This window comes from Scyliorhinus canicula, chromosome 6 (genome assembly GCF_902713615.1).
Source record: "Scyliorhinus canicula chromosome 6, sScyCan1.1, whole genome shotgun sequence".
In the NCBI taxonomy this organism is placed as follows: Eukaryota; Metazoa; Chordata; class Chondrichthyes; order Carcharhiniformes; family Scyliorhinidae; genus Scyliorhinus; species Scyliorhinus canicula.
The window spans coordinates 132,497,767-132,520,025 of record NC_052151.1 but is presented as its reverse complement, the minus strand read 5'-3'; the positions used below and the strand labels follow the sequence as shown (position 1 = coordinate 132,520,025).

At 48.2% G+C, this 22,259-nt stretch overlaps 1 protein-coding gene across 3 annotated transcripts in view; it reads left to right on the top strand.

Moving 5' to 3' along the window:
* Positions 1-22,259, top strand: part of LOC119967506 (protein LYRIC-like) — a 191,755-nt gene that overhangs the window by 70,766 nt on the left and 98,730 nt on the right. For all 3 annotated transcript variants that reach the window (XM_038800159.1, XM_038800158.1, XM_038800161.1), the window contains exon 4: positions 2,013-2,186. In XM_038800159.1, the coding sequence (XP_038656087.1) occupies positions 2,013-2,186 (174 nt within the window). The remainder of the gene's footprint in view (positions 1-2,012; positions 2,187-22,259) is intronic.

Here is a 22,259-nt window from a genome sequence, read left to right as displayed (position 1 = left end):
AGTTGTTTAATTGTCCACCACCATCCACGGCTGGATGTGGCAAGACTACAGAGCTTAGAACAAATGCGTTTGTTGTGGAATCGCTTAGCTCTGTCTATTACTGCTTATGCTGTTTGGCGCACGAGTATCCTGTGTTGTAACTTCACCAGATTGACATCTTATTTTTAGTGTTGCTCCTGATGTGCTCTCCTGCTCTCTTCATTGAACCAAGGTTAATATGCCAGGCCATGAGGTTGAAGATTGTGGTTGAGTACAATTCTGCTGCAGCAGCTCATGGCCCACAGCGTCTCATGGATGCCCAGTCTTGAGTTGCTAGATCTGTTCGATGCCGATCGCATTCAGCACGGTGGTAGTATCCCCAATGAGAAGATGGGACTTTGTCTCCACAAGGACTGTGCAGTGGTCACCTCTACCTGTACCGTCTTGGAAAGATGCACCTGCAGCAGGCAGATTGGTGAGAATGAGGTCAAGTATATTTTTCCCGCGTGTTGGTTCACCTGCTGCAGTCCCAGTTTAGCAGCTATGTCCTTTAGGACCTGGCTAGCTCGGTCTGTGGCGGTACTATCGAGCCACTCTTGGTGATGGACATTTAAGTCCCCCACCTAGAGTATATTCTGTGCCCTTGCCACCCGCAGTGCTTCCTCCAAGTGATGTTCAACATGATTCATTGGCTGATGGTGGATGGTATGTGCCCATGTTTAACCCGAAGCCATGAGACTTCGATGTTGAAGACTCCCAAGGCAACTCCTTTCCAACTGTATACCACTGTGCCAGTGAGACAGGACATGCCCAGGAATGGTGTTGGATTGTCTGGGATATTGTCTGTAAGGTATGATTCTGTGAGTATGACTATGTCACGTTGTGCTTGACTAGTCTGTGAGACAGCTTTCCAATTTGGCACAAGCCCCCAGATATTAGTAAGGAAAACCTTGCAGGGTCGACCGGGCTGGGTTTACCGTTGCCGCTTCTGGTGCCTGGGTTAATGCCAAGCGGTCCGTCCGGCTTCATCCCTTTTTCCTGTCTTTGTAGCTAGGACATTTTAGAGGGCATTTAACAGTCAACCATGTTACTGTAGGTCTGGAGTCACATGTAGCTAGATCAGGTAAGGCTGGCAGATTTCCTGGCCTAAAGGACATTAGTAAACCTCATGGGTTTTTACGACGAATGAAAATGATTTCATGGTCATCATTAGCCTTTTTATTCCAGATATTTTATTGAGTTTAAATTCCACCATCTGCGAAGGCATACGTTGGGGCGTTGATATCGAAAATGCCACACAAGAAACATATCAGCCTTCTGCACTGACAGACGTCACAATCTGCTTACTGTGCATTGTTTTGGCAAATGCTCCCAGCGCCGATGCAAACAACGATTAAAGACAGCACTGGAAATGTGGGCATGTGGCATGGATGCGATTTTGGGTGCGAAAAGGCACCAGTAGTATTGACAATTGAATTTTGAGGTGAAAAAGTCTAAATGCAGCACAGCCATGATTAAAAGTGGTCTTTGCTGGGTCTGCACATGCATGTTGAGGGCTAATTGATGGCTATGCGTCCTCAAAGAAGGTAAGTGAAGTTTGGGGAGCTGGGGCCAGTCAGGTAGTCCCTAGCAGGGGTGATGAGATTAGGCATCACCAAAGGCAGGCAGTGCAGGTGGTGTGAGTTTGGCCAATGCCACCGCGGGGGCTCCCTCATGATGCTCACTGATCTTTCTACAGGGCAGATGACCCCTACAATTGCTGGTAAGGGGGTAAATACCCGGCTAAACATGCACGACATGGGAATCTGTTTCATTTCTGTTAAATCGTGCCCTCAATCTCTTGACATGGCAAATTTATATACATCAAATTCGGCATATCCAAGTTGGTTTATATGTTTGTAGGCTTTTTAACCATCTTTTTTTTAAATCCAACATTGCAATATTCACTGCACATCAATATTTGCTGTGGTGAATCATTGAGCTGTTTCAACGTTATAAAGTGCTATATTAATGTACTTTTTTTTATTTTCCAGGGGACTGGGTTATGAAAATCAGCAATCGGGAAAAACGTCAGTTGAGAAAAGAGCGCCAAAAGAAGAAGTGTGACATGCCAGGATTCCTTGATCCTAGTTTTCCCCTTTATTCTGATGGAAGCAAGACTACTTCAAGAACAGCTAAGGACAACAGGGGCTCAGATGATCAAGAAGGTATCACAAAATGCACTGACCTTTTTATGCTGGGTATGTAGGTTGAAGTTTAAAGACAGGGCAAAAAAACTATTGGAGCACACCTCCAAGTAGGATGCCATGAGACATTTTCCCCCAGTTATTTTCCAGTTAATGGCAGTAAAGTGTTCATTTGGTTGCTGATTAACATCTCAATCCAATTTGCATTTAAACAGCCACAAAATCATTATGCTGCCACTGCTTGTGAAGGAGCGTAATGTCCTGAAAACATTCTGAAAATTCCCCAAATTGTTCTTAAAACCAGTTCAATTTTTATGTTTAAATCTGCAGAGCTGGTTAACATATGGACAGTGATCTGTGCAGGTGTGCGAGACATTTAACTGTTAACAGATTGTTCACAGAAAGCTTCCTTTTGCAAGTCTGTTAATTGTTAATCTAACTATTGAATATATGTTGTTGCACGTTTTACTTGAGTGTATTACGCGTTTTATTGGAGTGTATTAACACGCCTCCGTTTAAAGGCCGTGTGCTTAACACTACTACAGCTCTGTGTATGTAATTCTGCTCGGAGTCGCCAGGTGCCGTATTTAGACACCTCACAAGTATATCAAGGTCAGGTTCAAAGTAATAAATCTGTACACCGATTAGTAAGTTCAAACGATTGATATTTATTATAACCAATATAATAAATACACATATGCATACGCTAAAGAGACTAAGTTACTTCTAAACTAAACGACTAAAATACTTATCTAAAACAGGAACAGGCAAGGTCAGGGAGCGAGGCCTTCGTCCCGTTCTTGGACTGCAACTCTCAGATATTAAAGGTCGTCAGGGTCTAGCGAGTCTGGATCACGTAGCGATCGTCGTGGTGAAACTTACAGTTCGATGGCTGGTGGCTCAACGGCTGGTGATGGAACTGGAGTCAGGATGCGATGTATCAGCAAAGCGATGAAAACAGCAGAGAGCCGGAGCCAAGACAACAGCAGAGCCGGAGCCAAACAACAGAACGGACCATGTGCGGGGTCTACTTTTATAGGTCCCCCCAAAGTCCGTGCCTCTTCGGGGCGGTCTCTACCTGCTGTATATCGATTGGGTCTTCTCGCAATCGATATTTTCCAAACCCCCCAATCTGAGGGTCGCTTCTCGATGGGTGGGGCGGTTTCTATGGTGCTTTGTGATGGATACTTATGGTGCCGTTTCGTCTGGGCGTCCACTCAAAGTATCCATTCAAACCTAAATGTTTCTATTGTGTGGGCCTAGATCTGGATCACCTCATTACTATGCAAATCGTTGTTGCCATTTACACCTTTAGCTGAGATTCTGCACCTGGCCATAAACTGGTTTCTGTACGTGCAGAATGCTAATTAGCCTTCTGCAAACTGCTTGTCCTTGCTAAGACTGTTTTCTCCCTGCAGCCTTAGCAGTTCTCCATTTTGTAGCCCAGTGTCCATCTTAGGTGGCTACATTCCCTCCTTGTGATCCTCACAATAAAATTGTGAAGGATCACCTATGCATGTTGCTTCGAGTGCTTCTGGGTGCCCTCTTTGGGTTCCCTGACCTCAGCAAGTTCCTGGGCGTCTACTCTGTCTTTGACTATGGGAAGAAAATTTTTTTATCTGACATTTCTACTTGGCGCTATGTCAAAGGGGACATGCATTACCAAAACCGGGAACCTCTACCTATCACAACTATTATCCTTATCCTTAAACATTTTATTACAGTCTAAAAACCTTATCCATTCACACCACATTACAGATCACTTCCTGACTCGGCAGTCGAGTTCAGGACAATATAATACATGGGTATCCTTTATTAACATAGTGCTTTATTCATTGAGGGGCTGGGGGGATTGGTGGAAACCGAAAATAGGGGATTGAACTCCGTAGATGGTTGAGGGGCAGGAACGGGAGGCTCTCCTTCTCCATTTCCTCAACCTGAGGGTCTGTACAATTATGCAGAGGATTGCAATCACTAGCAGTGATTCAATCACGTATGACATGGAGTACCATGTCATAAATTTTGTGCACCAGGTCTGAACTTCGCTGATCAGAGCTGAGCACGGGGAAGTTGGTGTGAGGGAAACATTGACGGCGGGGGTTGTGGGGGAAACGTGACTCGCTTCCACATATACAAATATAACATTTAACAGTAATAGGTAGCCTTCCATCATGGTCTTCTCTTCGTTCTCTTTCTCTTCCTCCTGTATGGTCGATCCTTGCTGTGAACCCTCTTTCGTCCTTCGAAAGCTATGGGATCAAGCACAGTATCTGTCAATACACAGTTTAATATCCGTACTTGTTAGTGTATCTGTCCTCTAATTCCAATTGACCCATTAAAATGACTGGCCAAGTCACACCCTGTGACTCCCCTCATTTTTTTTTTTTCAAAAGCGAATTTTACGAACAGAATACACCTAACAACTTTCCTCCTGCGAGCCGTCTCGCAGGCTTTGCTAATTTACCATCCGAATGTTCCTGGATGTAAATAGCATGTGGGATGGCGGCCTAAGGGCTACCTAACGAAAAATGAAAACAAATTTGAAACAAAAGGTCGAATGGGTTGCGTATGGGCCACTACGGGTAAGATTTGAATGGGATCCCCGGGTAAGGCGTGCTGTGCCGTACCCGAGCTTGGCTGACCAAAGTGGGTTCTCAGACAGGGCGGGTCCTCAGTGCCGTTTGTCCACTGCCTGAGTAACCTGGAATAAACGGGCAAGAATGTGTTTACCGTGGGTTTGCAGCCTCTATTCACCGAATAGAGGGGCACCTAAAAAACAAGGGAGGAGCCAAGATGCTCCAACATCTGAAAACAGTGAACTGAAGTTCTCAGAGATTTCAGCAGAGAAACTTAGTGTGCGTGTAAGGTGGTCACAAGCCTTACAGCTGAAAAAATCTCCAATCAAACCATTGGGTTGGGAACCGAATTTCTCAAAGGTTTCTGCGGACAAGCTAAAGTGCGTGCGAGGTGGTCACAATCTTTTCAGCTGAAAAGAAGGTGTCCAACCTCCAACTGAACCAATAACGTTAAATACAAACAAACATAAACTCACAAACAAAACATACGTGCAGGTTCCATCAGAAAGGATATCGCTTCCCTCAAGCGGTTCCTATTTTACATCATCTGGACACCTCACTTTTTCTCTGCCTCTGTGAACAGGGTCACAAAGGGGTTGCCGTATCGGGATTCAGACACCGTGTCGTCCTGCTCTCCCGGATCCCACACCCTTGTGTGGATCAGGCATGCAATTTTGTAATTATGTGACCGGGGGTCACTTTCATCGTTGCGGACAAGTCTGTATGAATTGTCCCTGTGCCAAAGTGTTGGGTCTAAACTTGAATGGGTATTGTCGGGGTATTCGGGGTCGGGTGGTGGGTCTGGATATTTGATATAGGTGACTTCCATGGGGTCACTGGAGTCGGGGTCGTAGTCGCTGCAGTGTGGGCTGTAGGGTTGTGTGCTGTGGCTGTCCTCAGAGTCAGTGTCAGTATCGCTGTCTCTGCTGCGGCAGTTTGTGGGCGTTTCGGGGCGTGGTCTGTTGTGGTCAGTGGGCGGAGTCGTGGGCGAGTCCGATGAAGAACTGGTCTGTGAGGGGGATGGTGGAAACGTGTCTCTAGTGGGCGGGGCGAGGTGTTCTGCTGCGTCTAGCAGGACATGGTGTGCATGGTTAGACTGTGTTCCATATGCCTTTAGCTGGTTAATATGGAACCACGCGGTTTTTCCATTGGGGTATTTTATCCTGTAAACTGAGGGGCTAATTTTGTCCGAAATTGAATACGGGCCGGAATATTTTGGTGCCAAAAAACTGCTGGGGTTATATACAGATAGCATTACCTGTTGCCCAACCTGGAATTCTGTGGGGTGTACGGTCTTATTAAAGCAGGCTGTGCGTTGTCTGCGTTGTTTCCCTAGTTGAACTGCGGCTGCGACCTGTGCAGACCTCACAGTCTCAACTAGGTCTTTAACAGCTTTCTCATGGGTGAGGGCCGTCACTTCGGGGCTAGTCATGTCCAGTCCTGAAAGGAATTCAGTACCTTTCATAGGGCGTCCGATCATGAGTGTGTGTGGGGTGAAACCTGTAGATGTGGAAACCGTATTTCGGATAAACATGAGTGGCAATGGGAGTACTGAATCCCATGTAGAATTGTTCTCTTGAACCATTTTCCTAAGGGTCGATTTTTGTGTCCGATTCATGCGCTCTACAATCCCGCTGGGTTGTGGGTGATACGCAATATGAAAATTTTGTTTGATGCCGAATATGGTCAGGACGTTCTTCATGACACGTCCTGTGAAGTGAGATCCCTGGTCCGAATCAATACTTCTAGGTAAACCCCATCTCGTGAAGATGTGGTGGGTCAGGATCTTTGCAGCTGTCTTAGCTGTATTTGTTCCTGAGGGGAATGCCTCTACCCATTTGGTAAAGGTATCAATTACCACCAGCACGTATTTATAGCCATTCCGACAAGGGGGCAATGGTCCTATAAAGTCGATCTGGAGGTTTGTCCAGGGGCCATTAACTGGTCGAGTATGCCGAAGCTGTGCCTTTTTGGAATACCTCTCCGGGTTATTCTGGGCGCAAATAAGGCAATTCTCAATGTAATGGGTTACATCGGTCCTTAGGTTAGGCCACCAACAGAGCTGCCTGAGGTGCCTCGTGGTCGTGTCGATTCCTTGATGTCCGTGTCCGCCATGGAACAAGGCAATCATTTGGTTTCTGTCCTGCTGCGGGACCACATAAAGCTGGTCCTTGATGATCACACCCTCATGTGTGGTCAGAGCGTGTCTAAACTTATCATACTGAGGCACAAAGTTGCCTTTAAAAATCTCCCTGAGATCATCATCCTGTTTCTGTGCTTCTGCTAAATCCTTAATGTCAGTCTGTGAGACTTGAACTGCGCTCACAGGGGCGCTAGCTGGTGCGCTAGCTGGGGGTGTCCAAAGGTGTCCTCGCCTGGAACCTGCCTTAGCCAGTGCGTCGGCTTTTACATTCCCAGGGGGGGATGACCTATGGTGGCTTCTAACTTTTATAATGCCGAAGGTCCTATCCTTCGCTTTGTCTAGAATGTGGCGGAGTAAAGGGGCTGATGGAAGGGGTTTCCCGTTTGCGGAGACAAAACCTCGTGTCCTCCACAGGGGTAGAAAATCTGTTAGACTGTTGCAGACATATAGACTGTCCGAATATATGTCCGCCGGGCTGGGGAAAGAATCGGGGTGGTCCACTATATAAGCTATGGCCGCGAGCTCTGCTGCCTGCGCGCCTAAGTGACCTGGTAATTTTAATGCTATTTCTTCGAGTGCGCGGCCCTGCGCGTCCTCGACATAGATGCCGCATCCAGTGATACGCTCACCATCTAAAACCGTGGATGAACCGTCCACGTATATCCGTAGTGGGCCACACGTGTCTGTGTGTTGGGGGCTTTGTCTTGGGTTCCCTATCTTCCTGGGGGGTGTCTTCGCTATGAAGGGTCCTGTGTTGTGTAGGGGTGCTACAATTTCACATTCATGGGGCTGTCCTGGATATTGGAGGTTGTCGGCTAAAATGTGTGTGTCCGGGTCCGTTTAACCGTAATGTCGCGTCCTTGTACAAGTAGTGTCCACCTAGCTGCCCTAATCTGGCTAACTGAACCGTCCTTCAGTCGACCGTCTAGGAGTAACTGTGTGGGGGTGTGCTCGGTCAAAATGGTGATGGGGTTGAGTCCGGTGATGTAGGAGAAGTATTGCACTGCCCAGAAAACTGCAAGGAGGTGCCTCTCGCAGGCTGAAAATCCTTGTTCCACTGGGTCTAAAAGTCGGGAGGCATAAGCCACTGGTCTTAGCTGCTCGTGCCGTTCCTGAAGCAACACGGCCGAGAGGGTCAGATCTGTGCTCGCTACCTCTATTGCATAGGGGGAAAGTTGGTCTGGGACTTGCAGCGCGGGTGCTGCGCTAAGGGCTTTCTTTAACTCCTCCACAGCCTCTGAATGCTGCGGAAGCCATTCCCAGGGGGCTCCTTTCTTAAGGAGGTCTGAGAGTGGGGCTGCCTTTGTCGCGAATCCGTCGATGTGGTTCCGACAATAACCAACCAGTCCTCAGAACGACCGGAGGGCTGAAACATTATGGGGAAGGGGCAATTTGACAATCGAATCAATTCTTTTGAATTCGATCTCGGGTTTGCCGTGCGTGATGACTGTACCCAAATACATCACTTTATTTTCCAAAATCTGGGCCTTTCGTGGGTTAACTTTACATCCAATCTCGGTTAAAAGTTCCAGGAGCTCGGCCAGAAGCGTAATGTGCTCTGCCTTTGTGTCTGTCTGCAGTAGTAGGTCGTCCACATACTGTACCAGACATTCGGGGCGGGAAAATTTTTCTAAACCATTCGCCAGCTGTCGGTGGAAAATGGAGGGGGAATTGTGGAATCCTTGTGGGAGGCATGTCCACGTATACTGTTGTGCTTTGAACATGAAGGCAAATTTGTACTGGCATGCCTTTGCCAATGGGATTGACCAGAAGCCATTGCTAATGTCCAATACCGTGAAGAATTTGGAGTTGAGTCCCTGTTTGAGCATGGTCTCGGGACTTGTTGCTACCGTGGGGGCTACTGCTGGGGTTACTTTGTTGAGCTCCCGATAATCAATGGTCAGACGCCATGATCCGTCGGGCTTTCTCACTGGCCAAATAGGGGCATTATTGGTGGAGGCTACTGTTCTAAGCACCCCTTGCTCCAATAAGCTACCTATTACCGTCTCTATTTCTCCCTCTGCTTCTAGGGGAAATCTGTATTGTTTCTGTGGTCGGGGGTCAGGTCCGGTAACGTGAATTTGTCCAGTCATTCTGCCGCAGTCGTGCCGGTGACTGGCAAATGCTGTCCTGTGTTTGTTTAATACTGCCTTAACTTGTCTGTCCGTGTTTAGTGTAGTCAGGTCAAATGAATAGTCGCCTACTGCGCTAATCCGATTAGCGTACTCTCCTACTGTGAGAGTAGCGGGTGCTCTGTCTGATCTTGCCATTCGCCAGACACACTAGTTAACTGGGTCGAACGACAGGCTATGGGCATTCATAAAATCTATCCCCAGTATGTGTTCTGCTGTCCGGGGAAGATTTACTAGAACAACTGGGTGTCTGGTGGAAATGTTCCCTAGCTGGATTGCTACTGGTGCTGTAATGTGTCCCTGCTGCGAGTGTCCTGTGAAACCGCTAAGTGTGATGGTGGAGGTGGTCGGCCACGTGTCTGCTTGTGCCGTGGTGGTGGAATTAATCGTGGTGCGGGACCCTCCTGTGTCCCAAAGTAACTCTATGGGCTTCCCTCTAACCTTAGCTGTGACTACCGGTCTTCCGGATTGATCCCAAAGAGTGTCACAGACCCAAGTGGGGGAGCCCGAACACCGTCAGTCCGTCCCGTCCACATTGGTCTGTCCTGACTGTATCCCTATACTATGAATCGGCTTTGCTTTGTTTCTATCTAGCAGGGGGCAGCAGAGCAGAGCTTCTGATTGGCTGTTCTGGGGAGATTTGCATACGTGCAGTGCGGTCAGCGTAAGTTGAAGGTGCACCTGCATCAGTGACCCAAGGAGTTCGACGGAAGTCAAGCATCTAGCAGGGGGCAGCAGAGCAGAGCTTCTGATTGGCTGTTCCGGGGAGATTTGCATACGTGCAGTGCGGTCAGCGTAAGTTGAAGGTGCACCTGCATCAGTGACCCAAGGAGTTCGACGGAAGTCAAGCATCTAGCAGGGGGCAGCAGAGCAGAGCTTCTGATTGGCTGTTCCGGGGAGATTTGCATACGTGCAGTGCGGTCAGCGTAAGTTGAAGGTGCACCTGCATCAGTGACCCAAGGAGTTCGACGGAAGTCAAGCATCTAGCAGGGGGCAGCAGAGCAGAGCTTCTGATTGGCTGTTCTGGGGAGATTTGCATACGTGCAGTGCGGTCAGCGTAAGTTGAAGGTGCACCTGCATCAGTGACCCAAGGAGTTCGACGGAAGTCAAGCATCTAGCAGGGGGCAGCAGAGCAGAGCTTCTGATTGGCTGTTCTGGGGAGATTTGCATACGTGCAGTGCGGTCAGCGTAAGTTGAAGGTGCACCTGCATCAGTGACCCAAGGAGTTCGACGGAAGTCAAGCATCTAGCAGGGGGCAGCAGAGCAGAGCTTCTGATTGGCTGTTCCGGGGAGATTTGCATACGTGCAGTGCGGTCAGCGTAAGTTGAAGGTGCACCTGCATCAGTGACCCAAGGAGTTCGACGGAAGTCAAGCATCTAGCAGGGGGCAGCAGAGCAGAGCTTCTGATTGGCTGTTCCGGGGAGATTTGCATACGTGCAGTGCGGTCAGCGTAAGTTGAAGGTGCACCTGCATCAGTGACCCAAGGAGTTCGACGGAAGTCAAGCATCCAGCAGGGGGCAGCAGAGCAGAGCTTCTGATTGGCTGTTCTGGGGAGATTTGCATACGTGCAGTGCGGTCAGCGTAAGTTGAAGGTGCACCTGCATCAGTGACCCAAGGAGTTCGACGGAAGTCAAGCATCTAGCAGGGGGCAGCAGAGCAGAGCTTCTGATTGGCTGTTCCGGGGAGATTTGCATACGTGCAGTGCGGTCAGCGTAAGTTGAAGGTGCACCTGCATCAGTGACCCAAGGAGTTCGACGGAAGTCAAGCATCTAGCAGGGGGCAGCAGAGCAGAGCTTCTGATTGGCTGTTCTGGGGAGATTTGCATACGTGCAGTGCGGTCAGCGTAAGTTGAAGGTGCACCTGCATCAGTGACCCAAGGAGTTCGACGGAAGTCAAGCATCTAGCAGGGGGCAGCAGAGCAGACCTTCTGATTGGCTGTTCTGGGGAGATTTGCATACGTGCAGTGCGGTCAGCGTAAGTTGAAGGTGCACCTGCATCAGTGACCCAAGGAGTTCGACGGAAGTCAAGCATCTAGCAGGGGGCAGCAGAGCAGAGCTTCTGATTGGCTGTTCCGGGGAGATTTGCATACGTGCAGTGCGGTCAGCGTAAGTTGAAGGTGCACCTGCATCAGTGACCCAAGGAGTTCGACGGAAGTCAAGCATCCAGCAGGGGGCAGCAGAGCAGAGCTTCTGATTGGCTGTTCCGGGGAGATTTGCATACGTGCAGTGCGGTCAGCGTAAGTTGAAGGTGCACCTGCATCAGTGACCCAAGGAGTTCGACGGAAGTCAAACATCCAGCAGGGGGCAGCAGAGTAGAGCTTCTGATTGGCTGTTCCGGGCAGATTTGCATACGTGCAGTGCGGTCAGCGTAAGTTGAAGGTGCACCTGCATCAGTGACCCAAGGAGTTCGACGGAAGTCAAGCATCAAGCAGGGGGCAGCAGAGCAGAGCTTCTGATTGGCTGTTCCGGGGAGATTTACATACGTGCAGTGCGGTCAGCGTAAGTTGAAGGTGCACCTGCATCAGTGACCCAAGGAGTTCGACGGAAGTCAAGCATCTAGCAGGGGGCAGCAGAGCAGAGCTTCTGATTGGCTGTTCCGGGGAGATTTGCATACGTGCAGTGCGGTCAGCGTAAGTTGAAGGTGCACCTGCATCAGTGACCCAAGGAGTTCGACGGAAGTCAAACATCTAGCAGGGGGCAGCAGAGTAGAGCTTCTGATTGGCTGTTCCGGGGAGATTTGCATACGTGCAGTGCGGTCAGCGTAAGTTGAAGGTGCACCTGCATCAGTGACCCAAGGAGTTCGACGGAAGTCAAGCATCAAGCAGGGGGCAGCAGAGCAGAGCTTCTGATTGGCTGTTCCGGGGAGATTTACATACGTGCAGTGCGGTCAGCGTAAGTTGAAGGTGCACCTGCATCAGTGACCCAAGGAGTTCGACGGAAGTCAAGCATCTAGCAGGGGACAACAGAGCAGAGCTTCTGATTGGCTGTTCTGGGGAGATTTGCATACGTGCAGTGCAGTCAGCGTAAGTTGAAGGTGCACCTGCATCAGTGACCCAAGGAGTTCGACGGAAGTCAAGCATCCAGCAGGGGGCAGCAGAGCAGAGCTTCTGATTGGCTGTTCCGGGGAGATTTGCATACGTGCAGTGCGGTCAGCGTAAGTTGAAGGTGCACCTGCATCAGTGACCCAAGGAGTTCGACGGAAGTCAAGCATCTAGCAGGGGGCAGCAGAGCAGAGCTTCTGATTGGCTGTTCTGGGGAGATTTGCATACGTGCAGTGCGGTCAGCGTAAGTTGAAGGTGCACCTGCATCAGTGACCCAAGGAGTTCGACGGAAGTCAAGCACCCGAGACACTACACGTGTAGTGTCTCCCACCCGCCCTCCTCCTCTAACCTAATAATAAGACCCATTTGGGTGAGCAGGTAAGTGCCTTATTACATTGTTATTTTTCTTTTTCGTATTTGTTAACCAGAACTAGGTTGAAAAAGATTATAGCAGAGGTATCGAAGTTTGGTTTTTTTTAAACTGAAATTTATACAAAGTAATTAATTAATTAACTAATCAGAGATGGTTGGGCAGGTGATGTGCTGTAGCTGTATGATGTGGGAGCTGGCTGTTCCCCTTGTGAATGGCAATGACCACATCTGCAGCAAGTGTTGGTTGCTGGAAGAACTCCGGCTCAGAGTTGATGATCTGGAATCTGAGCTTCAAACACTGCGGCACATCCGGGAGGGGGAGAGTTACCTGGACACTTTGTTTCAGGAGGCAGTCACACCTGGGAGATTAAGTAATTCACATTCAGTAAGTGATCAGGGACTTCAGAGTGTGACTGTAAGTGAGGCAGGCAGGGGGAACCTGAGTTCAGGAGTGCAGGAGCCTCAGCCCTTGACCTTGTCCAACAGGTATGAGACTCTTGCTCCCTGTATGGATGAGGAAAAGGGCTCTGGACAGGATGAGCCAGCTGACCATGGTACCATGGTGCAGAAGGCCATTCAAGAGGGGGGAGTAAAAAGACAAGTAGTTGTTATAGGGGATTCTATAATTAGGGGGACAGATAGTATCCTATGCAAGCCGGATCGGGAGTCTCGCATGGTGTGTTGCCTGCCCGGTGCCAGGGTGCGGGACATCTCTGACCGGCTTGAAAGGATATTGGAGCGGGAGGGGGAGGATCCAGTTGTTGTGGTCCACGTTGGGACTAACAACATAGGTAAAGCTAGGGTGGAGGACCTGTTCGGGGACTATCAAGCACTAGGAAGAAAATTGAAATACAGGTCCTCAAGGGTCATAATCTCCGGATTACTGCCCGAGCCACGTGCCAATTGGCATAGGGACAAGAAAATTAGGGAAGTAAACACGTGGCTAAGGGATTGGTGTGGGAAAGAGGGATTCCACTTCATGGGACATTGGCATCAGTTTTGGAACCGGGGGGATCTGTACCGTTGGGACGGTCTCCACCTGAACCGATCTGGAACCAGTGTTCTAGCGAAGAGGATAAATAGGGTGGTCAGTAGGACTTTAAACTTCTGAGTTGGGGGGAAGGGAATGTGAAAGCGACAGGGAGCATGGAGTTAAATGGCAAGATACGCAGGAGGATAACATGTAGGCAGGTGGATTTAAGCTTGAGGCAGACTAGGAATTCAACAAAAAGGAAGGATAACTTTGGACATCTTAGGACTTCCAATATCTGTAATGATAAGAAAGTTAGCATTAAGGCACTTTACCTGAATGCTCGTAGCATTTGTAACAAAGTAGACGAACTAATGGCACAGATCATCGTGAATGATTATGATGTGGTAGGCATCACAGAGACATGGCTGCAGGGGGTTCAGGACTGGCAGTTAAACATCCAAGGATAGACAACCTATCGAAAAGACAGAGAGGTGGGCCGAGGGGGTGGGGTTGCCTTGTTAGTTAAGAACAAAATTAAATCTATGGCACTAAACGACATAGGGTCGGATGATGTGGAGTCTGTGTGGGTAGAATTGAGGAACCACAAAGGCAAAAAAACCATAATGGGAGTTATGTACAGACCTCCTAACAGTGGTCAGGACCAGGGGCGCAACATGTACCGGGAAATAGAAAAGGCATGTCAGAAAGGCAAGATCACGGTGATCATGGGGGACTTCAATATGCAGGTGGATTGGGTAAATAACGTAGCCAGTGGATCCAAAGAAAAGGAATTCATGGAATGCTTACAAGATGGCTTTTTGGAACAGCTTGTCATGGAGCCCACAAGGGAGCAGGCTATTCTGGACCTAGTGCTATGTAATGAACCAGACTTTATAAAAGATCTTAAAGTAAGGGAACACTTAGGAAGCAGCGATCATAATATGGTTGAGTTCAGTCTGCAGTTTGAAAGAGAGAAGGCAAAATCGGATGTAATGGTGTTACAGTTAAATAAAGGTAATTACGAGGGCATGAGAGAGGAACTGGCGAAAATCGACTGGAAGCAGACCCTAGTGGGGAAGACAGTAGAGCAAAAATGGCAGGAGTTTGTATGCATAATTGAGGACACTGTACAGAGGTTCATCCCCAAGAAAAGAAAGATTATCCGGGGAGGGATTAGACAGCCATGGCTGACAAAGGAGGTCAGGAAATGTATCAAAGAAAAAGAGAGATCCTATAAAGTGGCCAAAAGCACTGGGAAATCAGAAGATTGGGAAGGCTACAAAAACAAATAGAGGTTAACAAAGAGACAAATAAGGAAGGAGAGGATCAAATATGAAGGCAGGCTAGCCAGTAATATAAGAAATGATAGTAAAAGTTTCTTTCAATACATAAGAAACAAACGACAGGCCAAAGTAGACATTGGGCCAATTCAAACTGATTCCGGAAGGCTAGTGATGGGAGATGAGGAAATGGCTGGAGAACTTAATAAGTACTTTGCATCTGTCTTCACAGTGGAAGACATGAGTAATATCCCAAAAATTATAGAGGGTCAGGGGGCTGAGATGAGTATGGTTACCATTACAAAAGAGATGGTGCTAAAAAAGCTAAAAGGTCTTAAAATTGACAAATCTCGTGGCCCCGATGGGCTACACCCTAGAGTTCTGAGAGAGGTGGCTGAAGAAATAGCGGAAGCGTTGGTTGAGATCTTTCAAAAATCACTGGAGTCAGGGAAAGTCCCGGACGATTGGAAGATCGCTGTTGTAACCCCCTTGTTCAAGAAAGGATCAAGACAAAAGATGGAAAATTATAGGCCAATTAGCCTAACCTCGGTCGTTGGTAAAATTCTAGAATCGATCGTTAAGGATGAGATTTCTAAATTCTTGGAAGAGCAGGGTCGGATTAGAACAAGTCAACATGGATTTAGTAAGGGGAGGTCGTGCCTGAAGAACCTGTTAGAATTCTTTGAGGAGGTGACAAGTAGGTTAGACCAGGGAAACCCAGTGGATGTGGTCTATCTGGATTTCCAAAAGGCCTTTGATAAGGTGCCACACAGGAGGCTGCTGAGTAAGGTGAGGGCCCATGGTGTTCGAGGTGAGCTACTGGCATGGGTTGAGGATTGGCTGTCTGACAGAAGGCAGAGAGTTGGGATAAAAGGTTCTTTTTCGGAATGGCAGCCGGTGACCAGCGGTGTCCCACAGGGTTCAGTATTGGGGCCGCAGCTGTTCACCATATATATTAATGATCTGGATGAAGGGACTCGGGGCATTCTAGCGAAGTTTGCCGATGATACGAAGTTAGGTGGTCAGGCAGGTAGTGCTGAGGAAGTGGGGAGGCTGCAGAAGGATCTAGACAGTTTGGTAGAGTGGTGCAGGAAATGGCTGATGCAATTCAACGTGAGAAAATGTGAGGTCTTGCACTTTGGAAAAAAGAATCCAAGCATAGACTACTTTCTAAACGGTGAGAAAATTCATAATGCCAAAGTACAAAGGGATCTGGGAGTGCTAGTCGAGGATTCCCTAAAGGTAAACATGCAGGTTGAATCTGTGATTAAGAAAGCGAATGCAATGTTGTCATTTATCTCAAGAGGGTTGGAATATAAAAGCAGCGATGTGCTACTGAGCCTTTATAAGGCTCTGGTTAGGCCCCATTTGGAGTACTGTGTCCAGTTTTGGGCCCCACATCTCAGGAAGGACATACTGGCACTGGAGCGTGTCCAGCGGAGATTCACACGGATGATCCCTGGAATGGCGGGTCTAACATATGATGAACGGCTGAGGATCCTGGGATTGTATTCATTGGAGTTTAGAAGGTTAAGGGGAGATCTAATAGAAACTTACAAGATAATACATGGCTTAGAAAGGGTGGACGCAAAGAAACTGTTTCCGTTAGGCGAGGAGACGAGGACCCGTGGGCACAGCCTTAGAATTAGAGGGGGTAAATTCAGAACAGAAATGCGGAGACATTTCTTCAGCCAGAGAGTGGTGGGCCTGTGGAATTCATTGCCGCGGAGTGCAGTGGAGGCCGGGACGCTAAATGGCTTCAAGGCAGAGATAGATAAATTCTTGATGTCGCGAGGAATTAAGGGCTACGGGGAGAATGCTGGTAGGTGGAGTTGAAATGCCCATCAGCCATGATTGAATGGCGGAGTGGACTCGATGGGCCGAATGGCCTTACTTCCACTCCTATGTCTTATGGTCTTATGGTCTTATTCAGAGTGCCTGTCTGCTGGCCTCTCTGTGATCTCTGGGGTGCATTGCATTCCTTAGCCCAATGTCCTAAATGGCCAAAGTTGTAGCATTCCTGCGACTTCTGTGGAGGGCTGTTCTTTCCTTCATTTACCCATGCGGGGTTTTGGTGCGCTCTCACTGCCTGAATGTCCGCTGCAGCCTGAGCTTCTTCTGGGGTCTTCACTTTGCCTCTGCCCTGAACTGATTGCTCCCAAGCGCGGGACAATCTTTTCAGGACCCATTTCTCATTGTGGGCCTCTTCTGAGGGGTCATAACTGTTGCAAGCACTCTGTCCTGCATCTGTGGCATGGGAAATTATGGTGCGCGTCCATTTAACCATGTTTTCACGGTTCAAATGGGCTCTATTTAAATCGCCGAAAACTGCGTTAAAATGGATCCACAGCCTTCCTGCAAATGCTGTGGGGTGCTCGATTTTCTTTTGTCGGCACTTGTTAAGTCCTTCGACTGGGTCACCTCGGTTATACCCTATGGCATCTAAAATGGAGGTGTGCATTTCCTCTAGGGTGCCTCCGCCAACGTTCTGTGGGTCGGGGAGGGCTGCTACTACCGATTGGTCTAAGCTCAGAACCGTGAGGTTAACCTGCTCTCTCTCGTCCAGGCCGTACATGGTTGCCTGCTGTTTCACTTTGGCGAAAAATTGGTGGGGGTCTGCGGTGGGGAGAAACGGAGTGATCTTCTCACACGCGTCCCTGAGTTGGGTTACAGTTAAGGGGGTGGTGTAGGTGATATCGGGTGCGCCTTCTGTGGTCGCTTTCCTTTGGGTGGTGACTGGATTCATTGGTGCGGTAACTATCTGATCTGTGGGGGGTTGGGGTGCTTGTCTTTTCTGCTGCGCTGCTGGCGCACATGTTCCTTGAACATAACGCTGCGCTGTCTCACTTAATTCCTGCCAGTCTGGGGCATTCTCCTCATCTAGCTTTGTTCCAAAGGTACTTTGAAACCCATTCTGCACTGAAAGCAGAGATTGCAGTTCTGCAATCTGCTTTCTACACTTCGCATGATCGATTGTACTCTGTCTTTGTTCTGTGGTGGCAGCATGGAGTGCTCTTAAAGCTGCCTTTAGGTCAGAGCATTGCCTCTGCAAAGCCTCTACCTGCTTCTCTGATTCTTCTCTTATCAGGACGGCACGTTGCACGTCCTGATAGGCCTTTTCGTACTGGATCTGGGAACTGCTGAGATGGGCTAGACAAGACTGATGTGCCCTCTTGGCATCATCCACCTCTCTACCTTTCTCTGCCAGCTTCCCTCTAAGTTCCATATTCTCTTTCTCGATGCCCCTGACATCCACTTTGCTCATCCGATTTCTCTCTTCTAATTCTGCCCGGAGCGTCTGAACGACCTCCTCTGTGCCTCGCAACTGTGCCAAACAGGACACGATTGCCATCGGCTTGCGTGATTTACTAAGGTTTTTCTTACGAATTTGAGAGAGGTTCTCCCACCAAGTATGTCCTATACTTCCGGGACCTGTCTCCTCATTCATACAGAACTCTTTCCAAAGGGGCCATCCCTTTCCTTGCAGATACTTGCAGAGTTCCAGCTCCCACACGGGACACTGACCTACTCGGCTACTGCTGGTCGCTGCGACCACAAACCGTTCTGGGTTCATGAGGCGTTCCATTGCCTGCATGGCCATTTTCTCTGACTCACTTTAATTTGGAACAGGGGGTGTTGAGGTTATGTCTCACGAAACGGGTAAGGCTTACGCTATGTTCCGTTCACAAAACTCCCGAAAGTTTGTCGCAGCAAAAATGCTTTCAGGTTTTCCTTACAACCCTGTTAGTATGCATGCACAAAACACACTTCCGAATTACGTTTATTCGTTTGAACACCTTGATTACTTGTGATTTCTTTTCTTTTTCTTTACTCAGATTTCTAATTCAAATTTCAGGGTCCTCGACGGAGTGGGGGTGCCACTTGTAACCACGTCCCGGCGGAGTGCCACTAAATGTTGCACGTTTTACTTGAGTGTATTACGCGTTTTATTGGAGTGTATTAACACGCCTCCGTTTAAAGGCTGTGTGCTTAACACTACTACAGCTCTGTGTATGTAATTCTGCTTGGAGTCGCCAGGTGCCGTATTTAGACACCTCACAAGTATATCAAGGTCAGGTTCAAAGTAATAAATCTGTACACCGATTAGTAAGTTCAAACGATTGATATTTATTATAGCCAATATAATAAATACACATGCATACGCTAAAGAGACTAAGTTACTTCTAAACTAAACGACTAAAATACTTATCTAAAACAGGAACAGGCAAGGTCAGGGAGCGAGGCCTTCGTCCCGTTCTTGGTCTGCAACTCTCAGATATTAAAGGTCGTCAGGGTCTAGCGAGTCTGGATCATGTAGCGATCGTCGTGGTGAAACTTACAGTTCGATGGCTGGTGGCTCAACGGCTGGTGATGGAACTGGAGTCAGGATGCGATGTATCAGCAAAGCGATGAAAACAGCAGAGAGCCGGAGCCAAGACAACAGCAGAGCCGGAGCCAAACAACAGAACGGACCATGTGCGGGGTCTACTTTTATAGGTCCCCCCCAAAGTCCGTGCCTCTTCGGGGCGGTCTCTACCTGCTGTATATCGATTGGGTCTTCTTGCAATCGATATTTTCCAAACCCCCAATCTGAGGGTCGCTTCTCGATGGGTGGGGCGGTTTCTATGGTGCTTTGTGATGGATACTTATGGTGCCGTTTCGTCTGGGCGTCCACTCAAAGTATCCATTCAAACCTAAATGTTTCTATTGTGTGGGCCTAGATCTGGATCACCTCATTACTATGCAAATCGTTGTTGCCATTTACACCTTTAGCTGAGATTCTGCACCTGGCCATAAACTGGTTTCTGTACGTGCAGAATGCTAATTAGCCTTCTGCAAACTGCTTGTCCTTGCTAAGACTGTTTTCTCCCTGCAGCCTTAGCAGTTCTCCATTTTGTAGCCCAGTGTCCATCTTCGGTGGCTACAATGGGCCAGCACAGTGGGGGCGACACAGTAGCACAGTGGGAGAGACACAGTAGCATGTGGTAGGCTATATTAGGGGTATTGCGGTACCTAGGTGGAATGTACCTTATACTGTAGTGGTAGAACCTGCCTGATGGTTCCGTCCAACAGGCGGAGCATAAGAGTCTGTGTTTCACTCACAGCAGTCATTCTGTACCGGAGCTGCTGGGGTAACGACTTGTTTGTTAAAGCCTTCAATTGGACTACCATCTCGCTTCACTAGTGATTGATCGTGCATCAATTTAATGAACAAGAATTGAAGAATGGCTGCTCTCTGCATCAAAGAAAAAGAGAGATCCTATAAAGTGGCCAAAAGCACTGGGAAATCAGAAGATTGGGAAGGCTACAAAAACAAACAGAGGTTAACAAAGAGACAAATAAGGAAGGAGAGGATAAAATATGAAGGCAGGCTAGCCAGTAATATAAGAAATGATAGTAAAAGTTTCTTTCAATACATAAGAAACAAACGACAGGCCAAAGTAGACATTGGGCCAATTCAAACTGATTCTGGAAGGCTAGTGATGGGAGACGAGGAAATGGCTAGAGAACTTAATAAGTACTTTGCGTCTGTCTTCACAGTGGAAGACATGAGTAATATCCCAAAAATTATAAAGGGTCGGGGGCTGAGTTGAGTATTGTTGCCATTACAAAAGAGATGGTGCTAAAAAAGCTAAAAGGTCTTAAAATTGACAAATCTCCTGGCCCCGATGGGCTACATCCTAGAGTTCTGAGGGAGGTGGCTGAAGAAATAGCGGAAGCGTTGGTTGAGATCTTTCAAAAATCACTGGAATCAGGGAAAGTCCCGGACGATTGGAAGATCGCTGTTGTAACCCCCTTGTTCAAGAAAGGATCAAGACAAAAGATGGAAAATTATAGGCCAATTAGCCTAACCTCGGTTGTTGGTAAAATTCTAGAATCGATCGTTAAGGATGAGATTTCTAAATTCTTGGAAGAGCAGGGTCGGATTAGAACAAGTCAACATGGATTTAGTAAGGGGAGGTCGTGCCTGAAGAACCTGTTAGAATTCTTTGAGGAGGTGACAAGTAGGTTAGACCAGGGAAACCCAGTGGATGTGGTCTATCTGGATTTCCAAAAGGCCTTTGATAAGGTGCCACACAGGAGGCTGCTGAGTAAGGTGAGGGCCCATGGTGTTCGAGGTGAGCTACTGGCATGGGTTGAGGATTGGCTGTCTGACAGAAGGCAGAGAGTTGGGATAAAAGGTTCTTTTTCGGAATGGCAGCCGGTGACCAGCGGTGTCCCACAGGGTCAGTGTTGGGGCCGCAGCTGTTCACCATATATATTAATGATCTGGATGAAGGGACTGGGGGCATTCTAGCGAAGTTTGCCGATGATACGAAGTTAGGTGGTCAGGCAGGTAGTGCTGAGGAAGTGGGGAGGCTGCAGAAGGATCTAGACAGTTTGGGAGAGTGGTGCAGGAAATGGCTGATGCAATTCAACGTGAGAAAATGTGAGGTCTTGCACTTTGGAAAAAAGAATCCAAGCATAGACTACTTTCTAAACGGTGAGAAAATTCATAATGCCAAAGTACAAAGGGATCTGGGAGTGCTAGTCGAGGATTCCCTAAAGGTAAACATGCAGGTTGAATCCGTGATTAAGAAAGCGAATGCAATGTTGTCATTTATCTCAAGAGGGTTGGAATATAAAAGCAGCGATGTGCTACTGAGCCTTTATAAGGCTCTGGTTAGGCCCCATTTGGAGTACTGTGTCCAGTTTTGGGCCCCACATCTCAGGAAGGACATACTGGCAATGGAGCGTGTCCAGCGGAGATTCACACGGATGATCCCTGGAATGGCGGGTCTTACATATGAGGAACGGCTGAGGATCCTGGGATTGTATTCATTGGAGTTTAGAAGGTTAAGGGGAGATCTAATAGAAACTTACAAGATAATACATGGCTTAGAAAGGGTGGACGCAAAGAAACTGTTTCCGTTAAGCGAGGAGACGAGGACCCGTGGGCACAGCCTTAGAATTAGAGGGGGTAAATTCAGAACAGAAATGCGGAGACATTTCTTCAGCCAGAGAGTGGTGGGCCTGTGGAATTCATTGCCGCGGAGTGCAGTGGAGACCGGGACGCTAAATGGCTTCAAGGCAGAGATAGATAAATTCTTGATGTCGCGAGGAATTAAGGGCTACGGGGAGAATGCTGGTAGGTGGAGATGAAATGCCCATCAGCCATGATTGAATGGCGGAGTGGACTCGATGGGCCGAATGGCCTTACTTCCACTCCTATATCTTATGGTCTTATGGTCTAAGCCAGAGTGTCTACAAATCAAACCCCACGCGGCAAATGCAGCAGCAACTTTTAAACATTGGCTGCCATGTTTCAACGGGTACATCAGGACGGCACCGATTACCCCCACGGAGGAACAGAAAATGCAAGTCCTCCACTCAAGGGTGAGCCCAGAAATCTACACGCTTAGCGAAGACGCGGACGATTTCGAGGACACAATGACTTTGTTAAAAGAGCACTACGTCCGCACTGTGAATCAGGTATACGATCGGCATCTTTTAGCTACCAGACGGCAGATCCCAGGGGAATCACTGGACGATTTTTACCGCGCATTGTTAGTGTTAGGTAGAAACTGTAACCGTCCA